We start from the raw sequence: 24,437 nt of genomic DNA on the forward strand, positions 1-24,437 counted from the left end.
AAAAAAAGACTAAATAAAGTGAAAGTGTGTCTGACCAAAGCCATGGTATTTTCAGTCCCCTCACATACATGTGAAAGTTGTACAGTGAATAAGGAAAATGGAAGAAGTGTTGATGCTTTTGAATTGTGGTGGTGGTGGTGGTGAAGAATATTGGGTATACCATGAGCTACCAAAAGAACAAACATACCTGTCATGGAAGAAGTGAATCCCGGGTGCTCCTTTGAGGTAAGGATGGTGAGACTACATTTCAACTACTTTGGACCTGCTGTCAGAAGGTCCCACCTATGCTTGATAAAATGAAGAGTCAGCAAAAAAAAGAGGAAGACCATCAATAAGATGGGTTGACATAGTGACTGCAACAGTGGAGTGACTAGCTGTGGAATGCCTGCCCGCACTTTGGTCTGGGGGCTACATTTACAAGGCATCAGCGAGAGTCATGTTGCAGCGCAGAGGTGTGGTACTTGACTTGCTCTGGTAAGAGAAGACAGGTGACATTGGCTCCTTCAGCACATCCTTTCTGGATGTCACATTTTCAGACCCACCTTCTCCCTGGAATGTATGGTGCAGACCACTGGTGCCCAGCTCTGAATAGCTCCTGTGAGAAGGGAGTCTCCACTCCATTCCGACCCCTGAAGAACTTGTGAGGACAATTTAATCATGGTAAGAATCACCTCTCTGGTCCTAGGTCCTTGTGCATCTGCCCTGCCTACATGACCTGAAGAATCTATTGGACCAAATGTTTTCTTTCCCTTTCAGTATAAACAGTCATCTTGCTTTTATTTTCAATGCAAAATATGGCTCCCGAAAGCCAATACATGACCTCACTATTTATGCACGATCTCAAGCCATGTGGCACTCCTTACAAAGCACTGTGCTAATAGTTTTTTTCTTACTTCTCTGCTTTAGATAATCCCACTGGGAAGGAGGCTCATGCCTGTGCAACCCCAGGGAGTAGCACCTGTTGGTGATTAGGGACACTTAACTAAGAACCAGGATTGGATCCCTTCATGGAACATTGCATTCCCAGCTGAGGCCTCAGACCTTTCCCATTCCCCCTGCTTGAGGCAGTTAAGAAGGCTGTAGGGACTGGATTAGAACTATCTAGAGGTCTTGGGGAGCTCTTATAAGATGTTCAAATTTACCTTCATGACTCTCTTTTAACTGATCTGAGGTGAGAGGCAAGAGCCCAATGCAATAGGCATTGCTAGACCCAATTAGAAGTGCATGACTGTGGGCACACCACTTACTTTGGAAGTGAAAGGCTATGGCTGAAACGGCAGGTTCTGCTAGAGGCAGAAAATCCTGCAAGGAGCAAAAACGAGTTTCAGGAGGCAGAGGGAGAGGCTGTTGGTGCAGGGGTGACAGAACCTGCAGGGCAAGAGAAGAAAGTGGGCCAGAGTCAACATCCTCAAAAGTGGGTCAGCAAGAAGTCAGAGCATACAGACACCAAGAATGGGAGCCCGCATCTTGGGCCTAGAGGATCTAAAAAGCTATGTTGGAATAGCCTGGACTATAAATTTAAGTTAGCTACTGCAAGCCAAGGGACATCTGGTGGCCTAATGGTAAGAAGCTGCACTGCAATCCCAAAGGCACGCGGTTTGAATCCACCAGCTGCTCCACAGGCTATGCTCCATCTCCTCCTGTAATGTACTGCTTCTGAAAACCCACTGGAGGGTCAGCTACGAGTAGGTCCCCACTCGACAACATACAACAACAGCTTCAAACCAGCTGATATAGGAGGGTCCAATCCAACTTATCCTGGGAGGCTCGTCCCATCCCAGAGAATCTAGTGTACCTAGCTAGGGATAGGAATAGTCCTTGGATATAAGTGGGTTTGAAAATTGGGGAGAAGGAAAAAGAAACAGAAATGAATGGCAAAATCCCTCAGTTTATAATAAAGCCTGGAGGTGTCCTCCAAGACTGAAAAGGGCCTTTAGAGGGAAGACCAGGTGAACAGCAGCTCTCTGCCTCACCTTTCCACAGGGGTAAAGGCTCCATTGAGAGATAGATTCCAGACTACCTACTGTAGGGGAAAGAATCATCTGACTTTCTGTCTTCATATTAATTAGGCCAATATAAAATCTGCTGAGGCTGAGACAACAGGCTCCACATGCCCCACACTTCTCTTCAGAGAACCAAAATATCTTTGGAACCACTGCGTATCATTCAGCAACTATTCCACTCTCTGCTTCTTCTCTCAAACTCCTCATAAGGAGTACATATGCAGTCTACACATAGGCTAAAAGCGTAGAGACTTAATCCCATGGAATCTCATCCGCAATCAGGCTTGGATAACAGGGTTGACGTCTTTTGAGCCATTTCTTAGTTAGAAGCTGGGCAGGGAATTAGGAAGAGTGTGGTAGGCAGAACTGTTGTGTTGGTTTTTATCTCAACTAAAGTAAGCAATATTTTTTTTCTTTTTTTTAAAGCAATATATTTTGAAATTGTGCTTTTGACTATTGTCCTTTAATTTTTCACTCCCAGTATATAGTAGATCATATGATTATCAAATACAAAGTGGTCAATGTCAGTCCATATCAGTTTGTTAATGCCTAGAATGCCAATCTTTATGCACTCCATTTCACTTTTGACAACTTTCAATTTTTCTAAATTAGTATTTAGACTGTATATTCCATGTTGCAATTATTAATGGGTCTCTGAAGCTGTTTCTCCTCATATTTGAGTGTCTTCTGATTTGAGAGCTTTACCTCCCATGCTGTATCGAATCTTGTTCCTCTATTGCCCATAGGATTTTCTAAAGCCTGTTATTTAATAAGTGGGAAAGATCCATTAATATCACATGCAAGCCAAATATTTCTGAAAATTATTGGAGAACATCTCTAACAGTACATTGGCAGAGAACTGCCAGAAATTCAAGCTGGAAATAGAAGAGGCTGTGGATATCACTGGTGATGTCAGATAGATCTTGACTGAAAGCAAAGAATACCAGAAAGACATCTATTTGTGTTTTTGACTATATACAAGCATTTGACTGAGTGGATCACAACAAATTATGGCTACCACTGAGAAGAATAGGAATCCCAGAACACTTAAATTGTGTTCATGTAAAACCTATTCCTGGACCAAGAAGCTGCTGTCAGAACCGAGCAAGGGAACTCGGCATAGATTAAAATCAGGCAAAGTGTGTGTCAACAAGGCTCTGTCCTTTCTCCATACCTATTCAATCTGTATGCTTAACAAATCATTTGGGAAACTGAGCTTTATGAAGAAGAGTGTGGCATCAGGCTTAGCAGAAGACTCATTCACAACCTGTGTTATGTAGATGACACAATCTTGCTGAAAGTGAAGAACAGAAGTGCTTGCTGCAAAAGATCAGAGAATACAGCCTTCAAAATGGATTTAATCTTGACATCAAAAAAACAAAGATCCTTACACCTGGGATAATAGGCAATATCATGACAGATGGGGAAAGGGTTGAAACTGTTAACTATTTCATCTTTCTTGGATCTACAATCAACACCCTGGTAACAGCAGTCAAGAAATCAAAAGATGTATCATATTGGGAAAATCTACTGTCAAGGTTCTTGCCAAAGTCCTAACAAGCAATGATGTCAGCTTAAAGACTAAGGTGTACTAAATCCAACCTGTGGTCTTTTCAGTTACTTGTTATGCATCTGAAAGTTGGACAAGGAATAAAGATGACAAAAGAATCGATAGCTTTGAGTTATGATGTCAGAGAAGAGTACTGACTATCTCACGAACTATCAAATGAACAAACAACTATGTTTTGGAGAAAGTACAGTCATAGTGCTCCTTAGTGGTGAGGATGGTGAAATTTTGACTAACATAGTTGGGGCATACTGTTAGGAGGGGCCAGTCCTTGGAAAAAGACAACAAGCTTGGTAAAGTGGAAGGTCAGCAAAAGAGAAGAAGACCCTCAACAAGATGGATTGACACAGTGACTGCAATAATAAGTTCATATATACTGGAGATGAGGAGGATGGTCCCAGACGGGGCAGGGTACAGATCTGGTGTTCACAGAGTTGCTATGGTTTGTGGTTGGCTCAATGGCACCTAACAACAACAGCAGCAAACTTAAGCAAAGATCAGCCAAATAAATGTTGGCCCTACCATCAGAGGTCATAGGTATTAACAGCTATAAAATCTAAACCATAAAGGGTAAAGTTGCACTTCCTCTGCAAAGATGCCACAAAACTTTGCCGAAAAATTCAAGCTTCATAGGAAATCATTTCCTCAATGAGTCCACAGACCGGCAGTGGTTCCTTCGACTTGTCCGTGTATCAGGATTTCGTGGGGGCTTATGAAAAGGCAGACTGTAGGCTTCGACTCCCAGAGTTTAGTAGATCTTAGGTGGTCTAACAAGTTTCAGATCATACTGATGTTACTGGTTTTGGGGCAAATCAGTGTTATAGCTTTATTCGTATCTTGTCCACACATCCACAGAGTTGATAATTATTTTCTGAAAGTTAATTTGATTTCCCAACCTGAACTCAGGTACTTTGGGGCAGTCTTACATATTTACCTTTGCAGCAGTTAGCACAGAGCTGACCACACAGTAGATGAAACACTTCTATTTTGGGAAGAACTTTAGAGAATTTCATTTCTTCAAGTAGACAGGGACTAAGATGGCTAATTTTAGGACTCTTGCAATTTGCAAGAGATCATCCAATTTATTCTCATAGTTGACACATTTGTAAAGAACAGTCTTAATTTGCTTCAGCAATATCCCAATTTCATTAAAACAAAAGACTCAGTCTTGAGTTAGAGGGAAAAAAAAATTCATTCCTTCATCCTTCCAAACAAGGTACAGTACAACTGAATAACAATATACATTATGGAAAAATACAACTGCATTTTATATTGCTCACTACTTTTTAAATAACTACAATTCAGATATTAAGGAAAAGACCTGCAAATCACATCAACACATTATAAGAGTCAAAATTAATTTACCACACAAAATAAATTAAAACATTAAATATTTACCTTCTCAGTGCAACATATACAGAATTCAGAGTAACAAGTTCTTTTTTTTAAAAAAAAGAATCTGGTTTGTTATAACAAAGGTAATGACAAGATGAATATTTCATTATTACACTAGGAAGAGGGGGTAGCTTTTCAGGGGTATGTGTGTGTGTGCCACTAGGTATTTCAGAAAGCCTGGTAAAATAAGGGCTGGAGAACAAGGCTTTAGGTTAAAACATCAAAACCAAATATGAGTTTCTGTCTTGTTTGGTCTCCTTGGTCCCCTGGGTTTTGATAGTACCATCACTCCTTTCCTGGCTGGGCAGGTCGGGAAGACCAGGACCTAGATCCCACTAAGGGCTTGGAGTCTCCTGAGCAGTGTTTGAGCCTAGTCATTCCTGCCAAAACTACCTGGAAAAGCAACCTCTGGCACATGGATACAAGACCCTGGATAACCCTGTTTGAATATGCTGGCAGTTTTCTTCACCCGTAGGGAATAATCTCCTAAGAAGCACTGGAACCATAGAATTTCCTTTCTCACCAGTGTGAAAGATTCGATCTATGTCACTCTTATCTCCTTTTCTTTCTTAGAATAAAGGATCCTGGAGCCGCTGAGCCCACCTTCTCTGCTGGGACACAACTGTAAACTCATCCCTTGCTTGAATGCACAAGTATCCACTGTGGGCTTGATTGGATTGGCTGCTGTAGATCTTTCAGTCTTGAAGGAAAGGTTTCCTGGCTGCATGTTTAAAGAAGTCAGAGACTGCAGAGCAGGGGGATCATCCAGGCTCTACAAGATACCTGGAGACTTTTATCACCCCATGGTGGCTTTCTATCGTCTCCTGAGACACACACACTATGCTGTGTGTGGCTGCTGACTGGGGCAGGTCTCCAGTAAGAGTCTCTAATCATGAAGAACATTGAGCTTGCAAAAGGGCAAGGAAACATGAGAAGTCTGCAGGGACAGACCAGCAATGCATCCTTTATCCAAAAATGGGAGCATTTTTAGAGCTCAACAAAGAAGTGCACTGCCATGAATTGGCACAAGAATCCAATGTCAGTTGGCCATTAGATTTGAAAAGAGAAAATTACCAAAGAAGCAAGGCTCATATGCTGAGGTATGGGTGGAGGTGCATGAGGGCTGCTTCAGCCCCAGGCATTGCTTCCAGTCCTTTTTACACCCACTGGTTCACAAAGAACTGACTTGGGAGGCACTTCTTGGAAGGCACCCATTTGACTATGGGTGTGCAGGCACAAGAAGGGAGGTACTGCAGCTGTGACGCTGGGCGCGAGGACCAGAGCCCTCACAGAGACTCAGTATGAGGTGCCCACAGGGAACTGAGAAGGCCCTTTCTGCTTCCCTCATCTGTCCTTCAACAACTTTCCTACTTCTTGGCAAAAGCTTTTGGATGCCAATTCATGATTCTCTTTCAAGCTGAATCCATCAGATAAGAGCCCACTCCCACAAAATATTGTCACATTACCTCATGTTTTTAAAAGACAATTAGGACTCAAAGAGTCTCTAACACACTAACATTTTCCTCAAGTAAAAATGTGAGTTCAAGTTAAATACGAGCTCCTTTTTTCTCATTCAGCATCTAACATTCTCAAGACAGTCTGATAGGACAGCTGGGTGCAAAAGCAGGATGGCCCACGAGGAGCTGCTACCCTGGGATCCACGTAAGGAATGCAAACTTTCATAATTAAAACCTGGGAGTTATGCTAGATTGTTAGACGACTGGCTGGTACAGTGACACAATTCGATCTAAGTCAAGGACAGCATTCACTGTTCAATGACAATGTCCAAGTGAAGACATGCATCACTTAACTGTCTTAAGTGCATGTTAACTGTTAACTCTTTTAACATAACTGTCTGCAAGACATAATTGTCTTAACTCTAAAGCACAAAAGTTCATAGAAATAGACTCGGGGAGAGGAATTAGAGAGAAAACAGCATTTTCTGACCGAGGTTTCAAGCCAACTTGACATATTTAAAAAATCTTTTTCATGATGGGAAGAGTAAGAGGCACTGAAGGGTTAATAAGTAGGAATATTTCACTTTTCAAATACTAGCAGTTAAAGAGGATCCTCACATAACCAGAAATTGATGTATTATTTTATTGTTAGTCAGCTTTCAAATTTTAATGAAAATTCTGTGGTTTTGAACTGAGTTCACTCCAGTTTGACTTCTTGCTGAGAATATGCACCCTCCCACCTCAGACACACAGAATGAAAGTCAACATTTTAAGCAGATCTCCAGGTATAACAACCATCCTGTTCCAATCCTGTTAAGCTGCAGATTCTGATTTAGTATGTCTGGAATAGAAAGTCAAATTCTCGACTAGGAGTACAAACAGGAATGAATCAGTCTAAAGGCCTGAACAGTTCCTAGGGATTCCTGGGAAAGCATAAAAATTTCCAAGTTTTATGCTTATGTTCACTGTTTAGAGGAAGCAGCTGCTTTAAGCATGCAGGTCCGAGGGCCACTCGAGGCCCAGTGGGTCAAAGAATATGCCATGCTCAGGAGTAAATCTTTCTCTTCTGGGATCTACCTTGCAGAGAGGCTTGTCAGAGATTGTTAACAAAATTTGCATTCTTAATGGAGAAGGCTAAAAAAAAAATCACTAGAATATTTCCCCCAATGCTTAAAAATGAAACAGGAAAGTTCTACTTCTCATTTTAAAAGACAAAGCAGTCAACCTGTCAAGCAACAAAACGTTACAGAAAGGACTGGGTTTGATGGATTCCACCTGAAGCACCTGTCTCTCAGACATTATCCTGCTTCTAAGCGTATTGTCTCCAGTTTCTGTTGAGCTGATTCCAGCTCACAAAAGCTCCCATGGGTGTCAGAGCCAACTGGGCTCCACAGGGGCTTCAGTGGCCTGATTTTTAAAAGCAGATCCCAGGCCTTACTTCTGAGGTGCCTCTGGGTGAAGTCAAGTCATCAACTTTCTTAGAGTTAGCAGCCGGTGCCACTGAAAGGCTCCCAGAAAATTCACAATGTATTTGATTGATAACTGAGCAGCGTAGTAGGACACATTCTTTCTGCTAATTTTCTTCCCAGATATATCCTGGTAATTTACCTGCTTATCATGCCTTTAAAAGTATGACCTCTCAACCCTAATCTTTGTTCCTGTTAGTAACTTACCCTCTGAACCCCTTTCTGTACCCCTGGGTGGCTTTTCCCAAGCCTCAGCTGTCCTGAAAAGACCAGCCATTTTCACCCAGTATAACTTCAATACATCATTAACATAGAAGTCTGAAGGAGTTTTATGCTTATTACACTGGCTTAAGAGATAAAAAATAGAATCATTAACCATCTAATAAATAAGCTCATCTCTGAGGGTGGCAACAGCTTGAGAAGACCGTCAGCACCTCAAGTCTGTGGAGGATGTGGGGAGGCTGAGGGTCTAGATGACAGAGAACCCAGATCCTCTCAACCTTGGCATCTTCATGTGACCGAGCTGAGACCCCTTCTCCACCGTCCTCCGAGGAGCTGATGAGAAACACCTGTAGTAAGTGTAGGGCTCTTTGGCGTTGGGTGTGATGCTGTCACGAGCAGACAGTACGGCCCACGATCCATGGCCAGCAGAGACCACTACACACAACTGAATGAATGGCAGAAATGACACCTCCCCCTCTCGACGTAAACAGGATGTCTGCCCCTCTGCAGTTCTTTTTTGACAAGTTTTTACACCATGGTCCACGATTTCTTTTCTAGGTCACACCAAATGACCCCAAGCAGACAAGAGTTCTGGAGAGTTCTGAAGGCCCCAAAAGACAAAAGGCTGCACAGGCGATTTCAGGCCAAGAACAGATTTGCTGGCCTGTCCCAGGCATCCCTCACAAGGCTGTCCTGAGGAAGTCCTGTCTTCTCCAGTGGCCACAGTCCACCTGGCTGAACTCTTCTTCTGGGTTCCTCAGACCACTGGGGAAAAGGAAAAACAGGTTAATTATGGTGGGCCAAACCCCAGCCTCACTGGGAAAAGAAATGGGACAGAAGCTTGGAGACGGCTTCAGACAATATCACCAGGCACTTTTGGAGGCGAGGCTAAAGCCAGATTCTGCTGGTTGAATCTCAGAGGAGCAGCTTTGGAAACTGTGCTTTCACATTCCAAAGAATTCAGAAACGGATTAAATTTACTGAAGTAAAGTGAGCTGTGGTAGAAGAGGATAAGACACACACCGTGGTGAGGGCCTTAATTCAAGTCGCCTAGGAGAGTTGACGCCTTTGATCTGTGGTGCTGGAGAAGAGTATTGAATGTTCCATGGACTGCCAAGAAAACAAACAGATCCAACCTAGAGAGGGTTAAACCAGGCTACTCCTTGGAGGCAAGGATTCTGGGGCTTTGTCTGACATAGTTTGAACGTGTTGTAAGGAGAAACAGGTCCTTGGAGAGGGACATCATGCTTGGTAGGTTAGAGGGACAGCGCAAGAGGGGAAGACCCTCTATGAGGTGGATTGATTCAGTAACTGGGGTAATCGGGATGGGTGTGTCAGAGGCAATGCGATTGGCACAGGATAGAGCAGGGTTTAGGGCTGTTGTACATAGGGTCACTATGAGTTGCAGATGACTCGACGGCACATAACAACAACAACAACAACAGTGGCAAGAAGCTGTGCTGCAATCCTGAAGGCACATGGCTTGAGGCCAACAGATGCTCCACTGGAGAAGGATGGACAAACTCGTCCCGTGCGATTAGCTGCCTCTGAAAGCCCACTGGAGGGTCAGCTATGGGTCCGTTTCAGCTCTACGGTACACAACCACCACCACCACCAGTCTATGGCCTACTCGCCTGCAAAGTGTGGCTTAGGGATTAGGTCATGAGCTGGTGCAGGATTCTGGCAGCAGAAGCACTTCCCCTGAGGCCTTGAGAAAGGACTCACTTCCATTACACTGAGTGAGGTCCCAGGGGTACCCTGGTTGGCTGTTAGGGCAGTCAGTTCCACAATTCCTGAATCCAGTTCAGTCTGGAGACTTCCTTCCCTGGTTCTCCAACTGCTCTGCCCTAAGAAGAGGATGGCGGGGAAGGGTCCTTGGTGGGGAAGAGCCCTCGCTCAGGCGCAGCAGAGCTTGGCTGCTCCAATAAGGCTTTCATGCGAGCACGTGGTTCACCCACCCTTGGCTCCAGCAAGTCTGCTTGGTGCTTTGAGGTCATGGAAGAACTCACCCTCTCAGGGATGGAGTCATCTCGGAAAGGCCAGTTCCCCCGAAAGATGCTACAAAGCCCATTACAAATTTTCTTTAAAAATGTAAGTAAATCTACTGACACTGAAACATAATGGAGAAATACTTTGTGAGTTCATTGCCTCTCCTCCCTTGTCCCAGCTAGGGGAAGAGACACAAGTGGGGCCTTCAGAGGTCTGGTTCCATCTTCATTCCCTGACCCATCGCACAACTCAGGTAGGCCTTTGATGGACTCAGTTTCCTTTTGATGGACTCATCACTCACAAACCATTGTCTCAATCCATTACAAAAATTAGTGGATTACAGTCCTCGAGAACTGTGGGCTCTTGGTTCAACAGGCCTGTGCATGTTACGATGATGACGCACAGCTGAATGAAAAAACAGGTAAATGGTGCCTTTAGCTCCTTCCACACTGGGTTACCACGTGGCTTAATGCATTTCTAAGGGGTCCAGCCTATACCAGTCATGTAGCCATGAGCTTCTGGGTGTCAACTGTTTACTAGGGAAGAATATCCTGGTGCAGACCACCAACCAGCCTCTTATAATTGTCACCTGGCCCACTCCTTCCTTAAAAGGAATATGAAGTCTGTGATGGACTGCATAGCAGAGAGGCTTGCTGATATCAGTGAGAAGTTTAGGGTTTATCAAGATAAAGGAGCTATGTGTCCTCGCTACGTGTCAGTGATTCTCGGATGAGGGCTCTTGCTGTGTGAGTTTGGTTTCTCATCTCCTTAATGGATATTAGTGAAAGGATTCACATAAAAAATGGGACACTTTATGAAGATGCTAGGATCTAAAAGTTTGAAGGGTCCTTAGAGATCTCTACAGTCCAAACCCTTCATTAAGAGAAAGGGAAAAGACTTTCTCAAGGAAAGGAAAAACAAAGATGAACATATGTTGTGTGATGCAATTCATCACATGCTACACTTGTATTTAGATGCCATCGAGTCCAGTGTGACTCACAGCAACCCCATGAACAACGGCACTGAATCCTGTCCCATTCCGTGCCATCTTCATCATCACTGACACACTTGAGCCTGTTCCTACAGTCACTGTGTAAATTCATCTCATGGAAGGTCTTCTCTTTTGCTGACTCGCCACCCTTTTGAGCATGATGCTCCTTTTTAAGGAACAGCCTCTTCTAACAGCATGCCCAAAGTATGTGGGACGAAGCTTTGCCTTCCTTTCCTCCAAGGAGTACCCTGGCTGCACTTTCTGCAAGACACACCTACCTGTCCTTTTCATGTGCATGGGACACTCAGTAATCTTCTCCAACACCACAACTTAGAGGTGTTGATGCTTCTTCTTTCATTACTTACTTACGTCTCAGATACATAGGAAGTGATTGAAAAGATCACAGCCTGAATCAGACACACTTATTCAACTTATATAGGGGTCTTTTGAAGAGCATGGAAACTCAGACCCACAGAAGTTAAGTTAAATGTCAAAAGTTACCCAGTCATCAGGACAAAAGAGCTGTCTGCTAAGTAAAACACACCTTTTTTTTCAAATAAACTAAACCTGACTAATGAGACTAAAACGCCTTTTCTTGTCTCCTCACTCCCTGACCTATAGAAAGTACGCATCTTGTTTACCCAGAAGTGCATCCAGAGAGCATATAGTCCCCGGGCCCCAGCACCCCTGTACCTGTTTCCGAGTGGCAGCAGGTGGTCCTTCCCTTCAGGAGGGCACTGGGCTTCTCGTGCCGGCAGACGAGGGTGCGGCACCACTTGCAGTGCTTCCGGACCTGGCAGCAGCTGTGAAGAAGCAGAGCGGAGTCTGGCAAGAGGCCCTGGCAGGTGCACGTTTACCTGCGGAGCCTGCTGGTGAGCTCTGGGCTCCGCGCCAGCTTTCTTGCAGGGGCTTTCCTGTGAGTGCACGGGAGGGGGCTGAGCTGAGGTGGCACACCTTTGAAAACATCAAAATCACTGTCTTGTGGGTCAACGAGTTAGAACTCATAGTGACCCTCCATCACGTTTCCAAGACCATAAATCTTCACTATAGGAGATACCTGATCCTCTGAGAAGTGTTTGCTGAACTTGAATTGCTAGAGCCACAGAGCTTTTTGATTTGTAATGCAACACCTTCTGGACTAGGCCACCAGAGCTGCACAGTCAACAACAAAACACCTGCTGGCTGCCCGAAAGTGCCAACTGAATTTCTGCAGCTCTGACCTGGGCTAGTCAGTGATCTGGCTGCTTCCTCCATGAAGAACCAGTTGGACAACTCCAAGAATGTAGTGATAATGGCTCCAAACTCCTGTCAAGACTGGGACAGTGCAGCAGCCTGTAGGACGGCTGACTGTGAGGGTTCAGATAGTGCCTGAAGCAAAGCTGGGAACTCAGGTTGGGGTGAGCACAGGGAGGTTAAAGCCTGAACTTATGCTCTCCCTGGCTTTGCACTTTGAGTCCCCTGAGGACCACATGCTCTAGCTGTGGGCACGTGGGCTTCTCAGCAAGTCTGTGTTGCTGGAGTCCTGCAGACACTGCTAGAAGTGGCTTGCTTCCCTCTGTAAGCAGAACTGAATGGTTTACAGAGTTAAGATAAGAAAAGAATCAGGCAGCCTCAAGAATATCAGATGTGAAAGTGCCAAGACACCCTTTACCCAGCCAGATGGTGATGGCTGGTTCCCTTATGGTACAGTTCCCACCATTCTAACCTCACTGTATATGGAACCTCTGCAGCCAAAGACTAGGGCTGAGAGTGATGTCCTGACAGATATGGACTGGGAGACAGAGATGAGGAAACGAACTTGCAGCTGAGCGAAGGTGATGTTTCATGATTCCAGCCCAGCTCTCTTGCTTAGCCACACTCTGGAGTGCTAAGCTGGGCAGGTTATTGGGATTCCAGGTACTTGCCTAACAGAATTTAGCCTTCCTGTCCAGTCTGCTTTTCTCATGGACTGTGGGTTGAAGCCTCCTGAGGCTAGGCTGTAACCAGCTTATCTAGAGGGATCTAGAGGCCTCACCCTTGCAGCACACACACTTACTGCTGGAGGACCCTCCTAGGATGCACAACCATACCAAGAGCAGGCAAGGTCCCTCTTAACTTGGCTGACACCAATCAGCTATCACAGCAGCACGCTGTGCCAAGGTGGCTCTGCCACTAGACATGCTCCAGACGTCTCTGAGGGGATAAGCAGGAAAGACCCTGGTGTCAGAGGCCAAGTACTCACTGTATAAGCACACATGTGATGATGAGGCCAGCCAGGGCCACAACGGAGACTACCACCAATGCAGTGATGGCCTGCTTCTTCTGGCTAGCGGCCACCACGGCCAGGAGGTCTGCGTGTTCGCAGCGTGCACCCACATATCCAGAATGGCATCTGGGGAAGGAAAAAAATGTTAGCACACTTTTCAGATTGAGGGGTTTGTTCTCCCAACTCCCCAGGGTGCACGGGAGGGACCCGGGGCTGTAGGCTTCGTTACTGGAGGCCAAGGTATCAGCAAAGTAACTGCTGCCTGTCTGTCATTGGGACCTTCACTTGGAGATCTGTCACTGTGTGGTGTTAAGCTGATTCTGACTCCTTGTGACCCTGACAGGAGTGGAAGAGCCTCAGAGAGTATCCAAGGCTGTAATCTTGGTGGAAATGGACTGCAAAATCATTCTCCTGAGTAGTGGTTGGTGGCAGTTAGCACCTGAGAACTTAGCCATTGTGTACTTAACTGAAAGATCAGAGGATGATATAGAAGTATGCTTCCAAAAAGACTTTTTGTTGTTATCTGCTGTCAAGCCTACTATGACTCACAGCGACCTTATGCACAGTAGTAGCTCTAAACTCTGCTCTATCTTGAGTCAATCTCACTGTCTCTGACACACATAGTCTTATTATCACAGTTATTGTGTTAATCCATCTTATCTGGGGTCTTCCTTTCCTGTGCCATCCCTCCACCCTTCCAAACATGATTTTCTTCTCCAAAGACTGGTCCCTCCTGCCCAAAGTATGTGAGACAGAGTTTCAAAATTCTTGCCTCCAAGGAGCAACTTGGTTTCACTCTCTCCGGGATAGCCCTGTTTTTTTTCTTGGCAGTCCAGTGTATATTCAATACTCTTCTCCAGCATCACAACTCAAAGGCTCAAATCACAAACTCAATTTTTTTTCTGTCATCCTTGGTCATTGCCCAGCTCTCGGATGTATATAGCAAGCAACTGAGAAAACGATGGCCTGGATAAGGTGCACTTTAGTCTCTGGACTGAAAGCCCATCTGTGTCCTCTTCAGGACTCTGGAGAGGTCCCTAACAGTAGATTTTCCTAATGCAGTTAATCTTTTGACTTCCTGACTGCTGGTGCCAAGAGTGTTGATTGTGGACACAAGCAAGCTGAAATGGATAATAATCTCAACCTCCATAAAGATTATAGCCTTGAAAACCCTACAGGCAGTCCCTCTTTGCTGTACAGAGTTGCTCTGAGTCAAAATTGACTCAACAGCAGTGGCTGGGAATAGGAAACCAGTCTTATCATCTGAGGAGGAAACACACAGCTAAAGTCCTTCTTTATGACTGTTCCTTTATGATTGCCTGGTCTCAGGGCAATAAAGAAGGCAGTAAACTCTTTATGACATCAACTTCATTTTTGCAGTTCATAAAAATCCAAGGTTTTGTTGTTTTTTTTTCCAAAAAAAGATTTTTGAGCTCTGGTGGCTTAGTGGCAAGAAGCTGTGCTGCAATCCCAAAGACACATGGTTTGAGGACACTGGTTGCTCCATGTGAGAAGGATGGACAATCTCCTCCCATGCGATTAATCGCCTCTAAAAACCCGCCAGAGAGTCAGTTATGAGCCGTTTTTTAACTCTATGGTACACAACAACAACAACAACAACAACATTTTTATGCTGACTTATTTACAAAGTTTGTACACACTGTTTTTCACACCAGATCTTTCTCATTTCCCCGACTCCCTCACCCACCCTCACCCCTCTTCCCCCTTGGATTCTGATACACATTTTACTAGCTATCTTTCTATTTCCATAAAAATGGTCCTATGCGTATTTGTCCTTATGGGACCGAGTTAATCCACTTAGTATAATGCTCTCCAATCCCTCTCAAATTAGGCAGTGTTTTAGAAAATCATTGCTCCTGCATGTTCTGTGGTATTCCATTGTGTGAATGTGCCCTAATTTCTCAACCCATTCAATTGTGGTATGTGTGCTGTTTCCATGTTCTTGCGATGCTGAAGAACACTTCTATTAATGCTGATGTATAAGTCTCCGTTTGTGTCTCAGTTCTCATTTTCTTGGGGTATATCCCAGGCAGGGGAATAGCTGGGTCATATAGAATTTCTACGTTCAGGTTTTTGAGGAAATGTCAAACTGCCTTCCAGAGTGGTTGCAATGTACAATACCACCAAAAATGTACAAGAGTTTCTATCGCTCCACATCCTCTCCAATATTTATTACTTGCAGTCCTGTTAAACTTTGCCACTGCTACTAAGGTAAGATGGTATTTCATTATAATTTTGATTTGCATCTCTATCATTGCCAGTGATTTTGAGCATTTCTTCATGTATCTGTTGGACATTTGAATATCTTCCTCTGTGAAAAGTCTTTCATGTCTTTTGCCCATTTTATAATTGTGTTATCAGTCTTTTCCTTGTGGAGGCCCAGGAGTATTCTGTAAACTTTTGATATGAAACCCTTGCCTGAAATGGTATTGCCAAATGTTTTTTTCCAGTCAGTAGGTTTTCTCTTTACTCCGTTGGGAAAAAGCTTTTTATGCACACAAGGATTTCATCTTTAGAAGGTCCCATGCATCAGTTTTATCCTCTTCAGAGTGTGCATTTCTGGCTGTATTTGGCAGTCTCTTTATACCATAGACTAGGCCATCTATGCTTGATCCCAGTTGTCTCTGGTTAATTTTATGGTTTTGGGCTTTACTCCCTGGCCTCTGATCCACCTTGAGTTGATTTTAGTGTGTGGTGTGAGATATGGATCCTGTTTCAGCTTTCTGCAGGTAGCAGTTCAGCTTTTCCAGCATCATATGTTGAAGAGCTTGTCATTTTCAAATTTGATAGGTTTTATTTCCTTGTTGAATATCAGTTGACCATAGATAGATGGGTCCATTTCTGGGTTCTCAATTTTGTTTCATTGGTCTGTGTGCCTGTCATTGTACCAGTACCATGCTGTTTTGGTTTCTATCAGTGTGTAGTAGGTTTTGAGGTCAGGGAGTGCTATGCCTCCCATTTCATTTTTGTTTTTCAGAAGTGCTGTGCCTATTCAGGGTCTTTCCTCCAAATAAACTCCATAATTTCCTTTTTATCTCCTTAAAAAAGGAATTTAATATCTGTATAGGGATTGCATTGAATATGTAGATTGCTTTTGGTAGGATTGTCATTTTCACAATAATGAGTCTATCCATGAACAGGGCATATTTTCCCATTTCTTTAAGTCTTTTATTGTGTCTCACTGAAATGTTCTGAAGTTTTCTTTCTGTAGGCCTTTTGTATCTCTGTTAGAGTCTCTTCCAAGTATCTCAATTTTTGTGGTTGGCTATTCAAAACCCTGTTAGTTCTAATTATAAAAGTTTTAACATTTTTTTAGGGGGCTCTGGTGGCGTCGTGGCAAGAAGGTGCACTGCAATCCCAGAGGTACGTGGTTCAAATCCACCAGATGCTCTACTGGAGAAGGAAGGATAATCTTCTCCTGTACTAGTCAGATCTGATTTGATGGTGCATGCACGTACACACACACACACACACAAATAACATTTTCAGAAAAGAAAACAAAATTGTCATTTCAGTCCTCTCATGTCCCAGTATTAGGATTAGCGTGTCATTTCTCATCCTATTTCCTGTGCTTATAAATGAAATTGTAGAGTGCCATTTTACGTTACTTTCATTTACTGATGTTATTAATGCTTTTTATATCTCTTCTTTTTAAAACTTACACTCATTCTTTATGCCTATTCCTGTTGTTCATTTTCTGTATAATAGGGTAATCATGCAATCCAACTTTCCATTCCCCAACACCAAGTGCCCCACTCAAAATACCTATACAGGATCAGCAAAGAATTAAAAGTATACCAGGAGCCTGGGTTTCCCTCTACCTTGGACCCTCCAGGAAATCCCTGTAAGTTCCTTAAGCCTCTCTGAGAACTCTGTGCATCTACAGTAGGTAAATCTGTCTTTTCCTATTGCTTTCCTCCTAGAGTGTTGTTATGAACCCTTGAGTCAAATATATTCCCTCTGGTGGGTTGTCAAAGACTATAAATCACGTGGAAGGGACTTCTCATCTTTCTTCCGAGTAGCAGCTGGTGGATTTGAACTGCATGCCTTTGGGTTTGCAGCACAGCTCCTTACCACCAAGCCACTGGGGTGGCCTCTCCTGGAGTGGTGGTTTTAAGAAGTGGTTCTGGTACTGTCTTAGAACTGTTCTTCTTAGAACCCTTCTTTAGAGGCCTTCTTTTACCAGATCACGGGGCTGCTTGACAAGGGCTCCTGGAATTAACACTTGGAGTTCACCTGATAAAACTGGAGAAGTAGGCCCCGCTCTGGTTTTGCTGAGTGTACTTGTGTGTGGAGCTTAGGAGCTGCTGATCTTTTTTTATTTCTTGAATCTACCCCTCCGTCATGCCAGAACCATATTCCCTCTGTGTGGCTGCCTCTTCAGTTCCATTTCCATCTTGCACCCCTCCCTTTTGGATCTCGGCTTATTCATCACAGCCTGAGAGAACCCTCTCTGACCCGCACACGTGATTGAGCTTACCCACTGTACCCCCAAAGCACCTTTCCTGCACTGTTCTTAACTCTTACTGCCCTTGAAATCGTTTGTTCTGTGTCTGTCTCGCCAGAGACGCCACTGCAGCTTGATCTTGTTTCTTGTTATATGCTGGTCAGCACTTATCACAGGTGCTCGAGGAAATTTCCAGCGACTAACTGGATGTTGTTATTTTTTTCAAAGACACTCATCAGTTGAATTATTTCATCATGATCTAAGCGGGATTTAACACAGCTGACATGAGAGGCAGCAGAAGGTCCTGCCACGGTATGGCCTGACTGGTGTAACCCACAATTTGCGCTGCTCTGATTGCATCTCTGTCTCTTTATCTCCCACTCAGCAGCACCTTTGTATGTGGGAGTGTGAGGCATACAAATTAAGTTCTTCTTTTAAAAAAAATTAATTGTTTGCAAATGTTGACACTCTAATTTTAAAAAAATTTCTTTTGAATACAACTCCGAAGTGCTCCTTACGAACCCAAGTTGAGACAAAAAGTTGAGAACCTCGAGTCTGTGCTTATCAAGAGTACCTGCTGAATGAAGGTGCTAATTACAAAACTTAGGGCATGGTGGTTTCTATTAATACTCATTCGGAGACCTATCAAAACCCTCTGCTGTTCTGCTGCTTAGGAGAAATAGAGAATGCAGTTATGAAGAGTATAGACTTTGAGGTCAATCACTACTCAGCATGTGCTTTGTAAGTTACTTCACAACTTTCATAAACCTCAGTTTCTTCATCTATACTATGGCAACAACGATTGTTTCATCCTCCAAGTGTTATTTATTGTAAAAATTAAGTAAAATAATCTGTGCCTGGTTTTAATTGTTTTTGGTCAAACATTCTTCTAAGTGGTATAGCGCTGGTCTGTCAATTTTCTGTACAGAGGTAACTCGTGGTTGCTGTGATGCTAAACACTGTGACACTGATGTGTCAGATGCGCTAATGTTATCCATGGTGGACAGTGTTTGGTGGAGCTCCCAGATTAAAACAGGCTTGGAAACAGCAGTGGCATCCCCTTCTTAAAAAGCTTGCCTCTGGAAACTCTATGAACTTAGAGAAATGATGAAAGTTATATGAGTGTTCAGGTCTTTTGTTCATAGGGTCACTATGAGTTGTCTATGACCCAATGGCACTTAACAACAAACAACAACAACAACAGTAAATGGTATTGCTTTCTTAGTTTCCTTCTCTGCGTTCTCTTCGTTACTGTGGAGGCATCACACTGATTTTTGGGTATTGACCTTATATCCTCTCACCCTACTAAATTGCTCTACTAGCTCTAAAAGTATTTTTGTTGAGTCCTTGGGGTTTTCTGTGTACACTATCATATCACCTGCATGTAGTGACAGTTTAGCCATCTCTGCCAATCTGGATGCCTTTTATTTCCTTCTCTTGTATTGCCCTAGCAAACATTTCCAATATGAATAGAAGTGGTGATAGCACGCATCCTCCAAGTTATGTTTAAACCAAATGTGTGCATTCAGAATTTCTGATGACTAAAGTAAGCATGAGAAGTCGGCTGGAGACACAGGGTGCTCTTTGCTTTTTCACTTTCTTTGTCAAGTTCAATCCCTGCTGGAAGTGTTTGCTTAGTGCCCCATAAGCATGAGGAAGACTGGAAGGATGGCATTTCAGCATTACTCCCTGCTAAGATGTAAGACCAAAAAGCCACCATCTTTCTGTGACCTCATTTCCAATAATACCTGGTCTACCTCCATCACCCCATTAGTAAGAGGATGATATAAGCCAGTCATTTGAAGGTGCCTGCAGCCTTTATATGTCAATCCAAGGGGACATTATTACTGACACTGCTATTAATCAGAGGTTCTCTGGCATCTGCTGTTGAAAGCACACCTTCTTGCTGTGCAGGGCAGGCTGATGGAGCTTCTTCCATCTAGTGCTTGCTAATAGCGACCCCCTTCCTAAGGCTCAAATTCTCAGACAGCCAAAGGGTTGTATTTCAGTCACTTACTAGCCACAAAGAAGTAATAGCTATTTTCTGATACTGGCACATCTCATTTCAAGTCACAACTCTTCTCAGCAGAGATACTTAGTTTCATATGGTTCCCTTGTATGGGACGATTTTCTTTCCTGTGTTGTTGTTTGTTGTTAAGTGCCATTGAGTCATAGACGGCTCATAGCGAGCCTATGAATGAAAGACCTGAACACTTGTATAACTTTCCTTTTTCCCCCCAAGTTCATAGAGTTTTCAAGAGGCAAGCTATTTTGGAAGTGGATGCCACTCCTGCTTCCAAGCTTGTTTTAATCGGGGAGCTCCACCAAAACACTGTCCACCATGGGTAACATTAGTGCATCTGACACATCAGTGTCTTTCCTACAGTTAATAAAATACATAACCAAACCCTTTTCTCAGGTGAGAGTGGCCTCGTTCCCACAGGAATCCTTAGGAACAGCCTCCGATTGGCTGCCAGTTCAACTACAGACAGCAACTATTATCCGCATGAAACTTATTCCCAGATGAACTTTTTTTTTTAAAGTCAAGCTGTGTGTCTGCCTTTTGACTAAGTTGTTATCCCATCACCTTCTTTCTGGATTAAAAGGCCTTTGAAGAACAAAGGACAATAAGAGGGGAATAATGTTCCTGTTTGTTTGCTGGTGTATGGGGCCTGCCTCAGCATGAGGTGTCTTTATTGTCTTAAATCTATGCTTCTTGCTAGCAGCTCACACCATCAAAGGTCCTTCAATCCTGTGCTCCTAGGATGCCAGACCCCAGATGCCAGGAGGGGACTTGAAGCTACAAGAAAAACAGGAATGTTTCCTGGAGTATAAATTGCGCCCAATATTATAGTAAAGGATTACATATTTTAATGCTAAAACAGCAAGGGCTCACTGGGTCCAAAAATAAACAGGCTATGGAAAAAACTGGTTGCTCAAGGCCATGAACTCAAGACGTCTACAACAAGCTTTATCTGTTTTCAGTACTGTTTGCTGGAAAAAGGCTTTTTCATGATTCTCTTCATCCAAAAGCCCAATTGTTCTGAACTCATGTAAAAGTATTTTTAAAAATCTGAATTTAGACACTTATTTTTTCTGTTAAGGGTTATTTTTTATTTAATGTCTATTTGTTCAGTTTGTCCTCCACAAGAACAGTTATCTGTCTGCACTCACCCAGTTAGGCTAGTGGTGGCTTCGAACACAGATCTGTTGACCCAAAAGTGTGCCTTTAACACAGCACTTAAGACTCCATGTAGGCAAAACAGGGGCAGGAAAGTATTAATAAAATGTATCATTTACAGACGCTTGCCACAGACCCAGCATTATGCTAGACTTCTATAAGAATTCTCATTTAATAACAACAATCACAATTTCCATTTGAGATCAGTACTATTATTTATCTTGCTTTCACAATGAAGGAACTAAAACTTCTAAGTTTACAACCACTGGCCAGTGCGATTAATGTTACCTTCTTGGGTTAATCAGAACTCAAGCTCTAGCGGCATAGTTCACGGCTAACCTGAAGGCCAGGCCTCTTTGATGGTTTCAAGCCACCAGTGGATTGGATGGGTAATCTCCTCCCAGGTGACTCAAAGCCTTTGGAAACTCAGTGGAGAGTCAGCTATGAGTCCTTTCTGATTGAAAACCAATGAGTTGCATTGTTTTTAGTTAATGCAAGTTGGGTTGGAAGACACTCTCACACAGTGATTTAAGACTGCTAACCACCCACAAAATTGTTTCCCTGCTGTCAGTGTGACCAGATGCAAAGATGTACCCAAAGGATGCTGCCATCTTTATTCACTCAGGAAGATCATCCCTTAGTTTGGGCTGCACTTTGCTGACTTTCCACACTTTTCCTGTCAGAGGGATATTCACTATTTGTGTGTGGCCTCGTGGGTAAGGAGTTGGGTTGCCAACCTAAAGACAGGTGGTTCGAATCCACTAGCTTCTCTATAGGAGAGTGACAGGCAATCTCCTCCTGTGTGATTTACAGCCTCTGAAGACCTGCTGGAGGATCAGCTATGAACTGGTTCCAACTCCAAGGCACACAACAACAACAACAACAACGACAACAACAACAAAGCCTTGAACAATCAGCCTCACCTCAAGTCAACCCCAGCAGAGAGGGTGCAGCCCCTTGATAAAGTCTTTCCACAGCAAGAATCTCTCTCTGTCCCTCTAGTGTCACAGCCGGAAATACTCAAAGGCCAGTCTTAGTGATTCAAGGAGCCCGATGTGAGGAGACATTGGTTTGTCATTTACTTGACAGGACTCCAGGTCATGGCCTGGATGAGCTCCAAGAAAACAGCCTAAATTCTAGCTGGGAGACTTAAGGATAATTTGTTTCTGCCAAAATCAAAGCTTTAAGAATGATATTACTTTAGAAAGAGCACACTCTGTTGAGACAATTATCTCCAAGTTGAAGCCTGTGGTCTTTCTTTACAAGGCAGTGACAGTCATGCCAGGTCATTCAAGGTCACTTCGGATTTACCGACCAGAGTATGTGTATGCGAGCTTCCCCCAAAAAGTTTAAGCGCAGGGAAAGAACATTCTACTTTGTCTGCACAGACTCTGGTCTGGTAGGAGCCTATTAATTAGAACATTCTTCTAGGCACTGTAAAATACAAAAACGTGTAAGGTGTGGTCATGCTCTCACAGGGCTGACAAGCCAGCTGTGGAAGAACTGAAGCAGAGCAAGGGATGTGCCAGTGTCTAGGGCTTCCCTCCTCGCCAGTCTGTGTCCCCTACAGCCCTGCTCTACTTCTAGTGTCAGAGCTGGAGGTGTCTGCAGAAGAATCCTTTCTAGGGGCTGAACACTCACGTGTCACTAAAGGTAACCCCAGAGGCAGAAGAGGGCCGTAGTGGCTCCACGGTAGAATTCGTGCCTTCCGTGAGGGAGCCGGCCGACTGTTATTGCTGTGTACTGCTGAGTCAGAACTGACCCGAGGCTGACCCTCTGGTGGGTTCTCAGAGGCAGTTAATCACATGGGTGGAGGCTGCCTGTATTTCTCCTGTGGAATAGCTGGGGGATTAGAACTGTGAGCTTTCAGAATCACAGCACAGCTGCAATAGGCAGCAATTCTCAGGGCAGCTGTGATAGGTTTGATGCACTTGGCAGTAATACCATGGCAGATGGAGAATAAATTGGGGTCATTCGTAATGTCATTGTGTTCAGGCCCACAATCAACACTCTTGGCACTAGTCAGCAGGACAAGATGAGTTGCTTTGGGAAAGCCATGGTCTTCTCAATTACTCGCTATGCATCTGACAGCAATGAATGATGACTAAGGATGACAGAGGAAGAATTGGTGCCCCTGAGTTGTGCTGCTGCAGATGAATTCTGAACATACCATGGACTGCGAAGAGAACAAACAGGTCTGTTCTTGAAAGGGTGATGGAAGCAAGGATTTTGAAGCTCTGTCTCACATACTTTGGGCATGCTGTCAGGAAGGATCAGTCCTTGGAGGAGGACACCGTGCTTGGAAGGGTAGGGGGGTCAGCACAGCAGAGGAAGACTCTGGATGAGATAAGTGACACAGTGACTGTGGCAATGAAGGCAGCTATGTCAAAACCAGTGAGATTGGCTTAGAACAGGGCAGTGTTTAGAACTATGCCCTTACACTACCTCTATGTTTTTGTGTACTGCTGAGTTAGGACCAACTCATAACTCTCCAGCAGGTTTTCAGAGGCAGTTAATTACACAGGAAGAGATTGAACATTTCCCCCTGTGGAGCAGCTGGTGGATCCAAACCATGTATCTTCTTACCACTGGGCCACCAGAGGGTTCTATGTTGCTATGACACTGACCATGTTTCAAGAAGAGGTTCCAAACGAAGAAAAACTTTGCAAGGAAGGTGTGGTGATCTACTTTCAAAAGCAGTCAATGAAAACTTTTCAGATCACAACTGCTCAAAGTGTAACTGATTATGAGGATAAGGCAGGACATGGGTTGTGACTGTCATAAATGAGGTCTGAAGGGACTGAGGCTGTCAACAACCAGAGGTTACTGTTAGGAGCTCTCAGGTCGACTATGACTCATAGCAACTGTCTGAACCATAGATCTGACTTTACCCAATGCTGCCCCATTTTCACCATCTTCTCTTTCTCTAACTCTTCAGTTTCCTCAGTCTTTTTTCAAAGACTAGTTCAAGCTGCTTTGAAGGAAATAGCAAAAAATAAGGCCCCTGGAATAGATGGTATACCAATTGACATAATTCAGTTAACAGATGCTGCCCTGGATGTGCTCACCAAGTTGTGCCAAGAAATCTGGAGAACAACCACTTGGCCAACTGACTGGAAGAGGTCTATATTTGTTTCCATCCCAAAGAAAGGCGACCCAACTGAGTGTGGAAACTACAGAACAATATCATTGATTTCACATGCAAGCAAGATTCTACTGAAGATTATCCCAAAATGACTGGAATAGTACATCAGCAGAGACCTGCCAGAAGTCCAGGCTGGGTTTAGAAGGGGTCGTGGTACTAGGGATACTGTAGCCGATGTTAGATGGATCTTAGCGGAAAGAGAGAGTACCAGAAGAATGTCTATCTGTGTTTCATTGATTATGCAAAGGCATCTGACTGCGTGGATCATAACAAACTGTGGCTGACTCTGAGAAGAACGGGAATCCCAG

At 43.8% G+C, this 24,437-nt stretch overlaps 1 protein-coding gene across 1 annotated transcript in view; it reads right to left on the reverse strand.

The window, feature by feature from the left end:
• Positions 1–8,790: 8,790 nt before the first annotated feature.
• TGFA (transforming growth factor, alpha) overlaps positions 8,791–24,437 on the reverse strand; it is a 27,182-nt gene continuing 11,535 nt past the window's right edge. Inside the window, exons 2-4 of the mRNA XM_006882374.1 lie at positions 13,312–13,461; positions 11,732–11,893; positions 8,791–8,875 (exon numbers count right to left, since the gene is read on the reverse strand). Coding sequence (XP_006882436.1) covers positions 8,791–8,875; positions 11,732–11,893; positions 13,312–13,461 — 397 coding nt within the window. The remainder of the gene's footprint in view (positions 8,876–11,731; positions 11,894–13,311; positions 13,462–24,437) is intronic.

This window comes from Elephantulus edwardii, unplaced genomic scaffold (assembly GCF_000299155.1).
Source record: "Elephantulus edwardii isolate Elephantulus edwardi_28Jun2011 unplaced genomic scaffold, EleEdw1.0 scaffold00019, whole genome shotgun sequence".
NCBI classification, from domain to species: domain Eukaryota; kingdom Metazoa; phylum Chordata; class Mammalia; order Macroscelidea; family Macroscelididae; genus Elephantulus; species Elephantulus edwardii.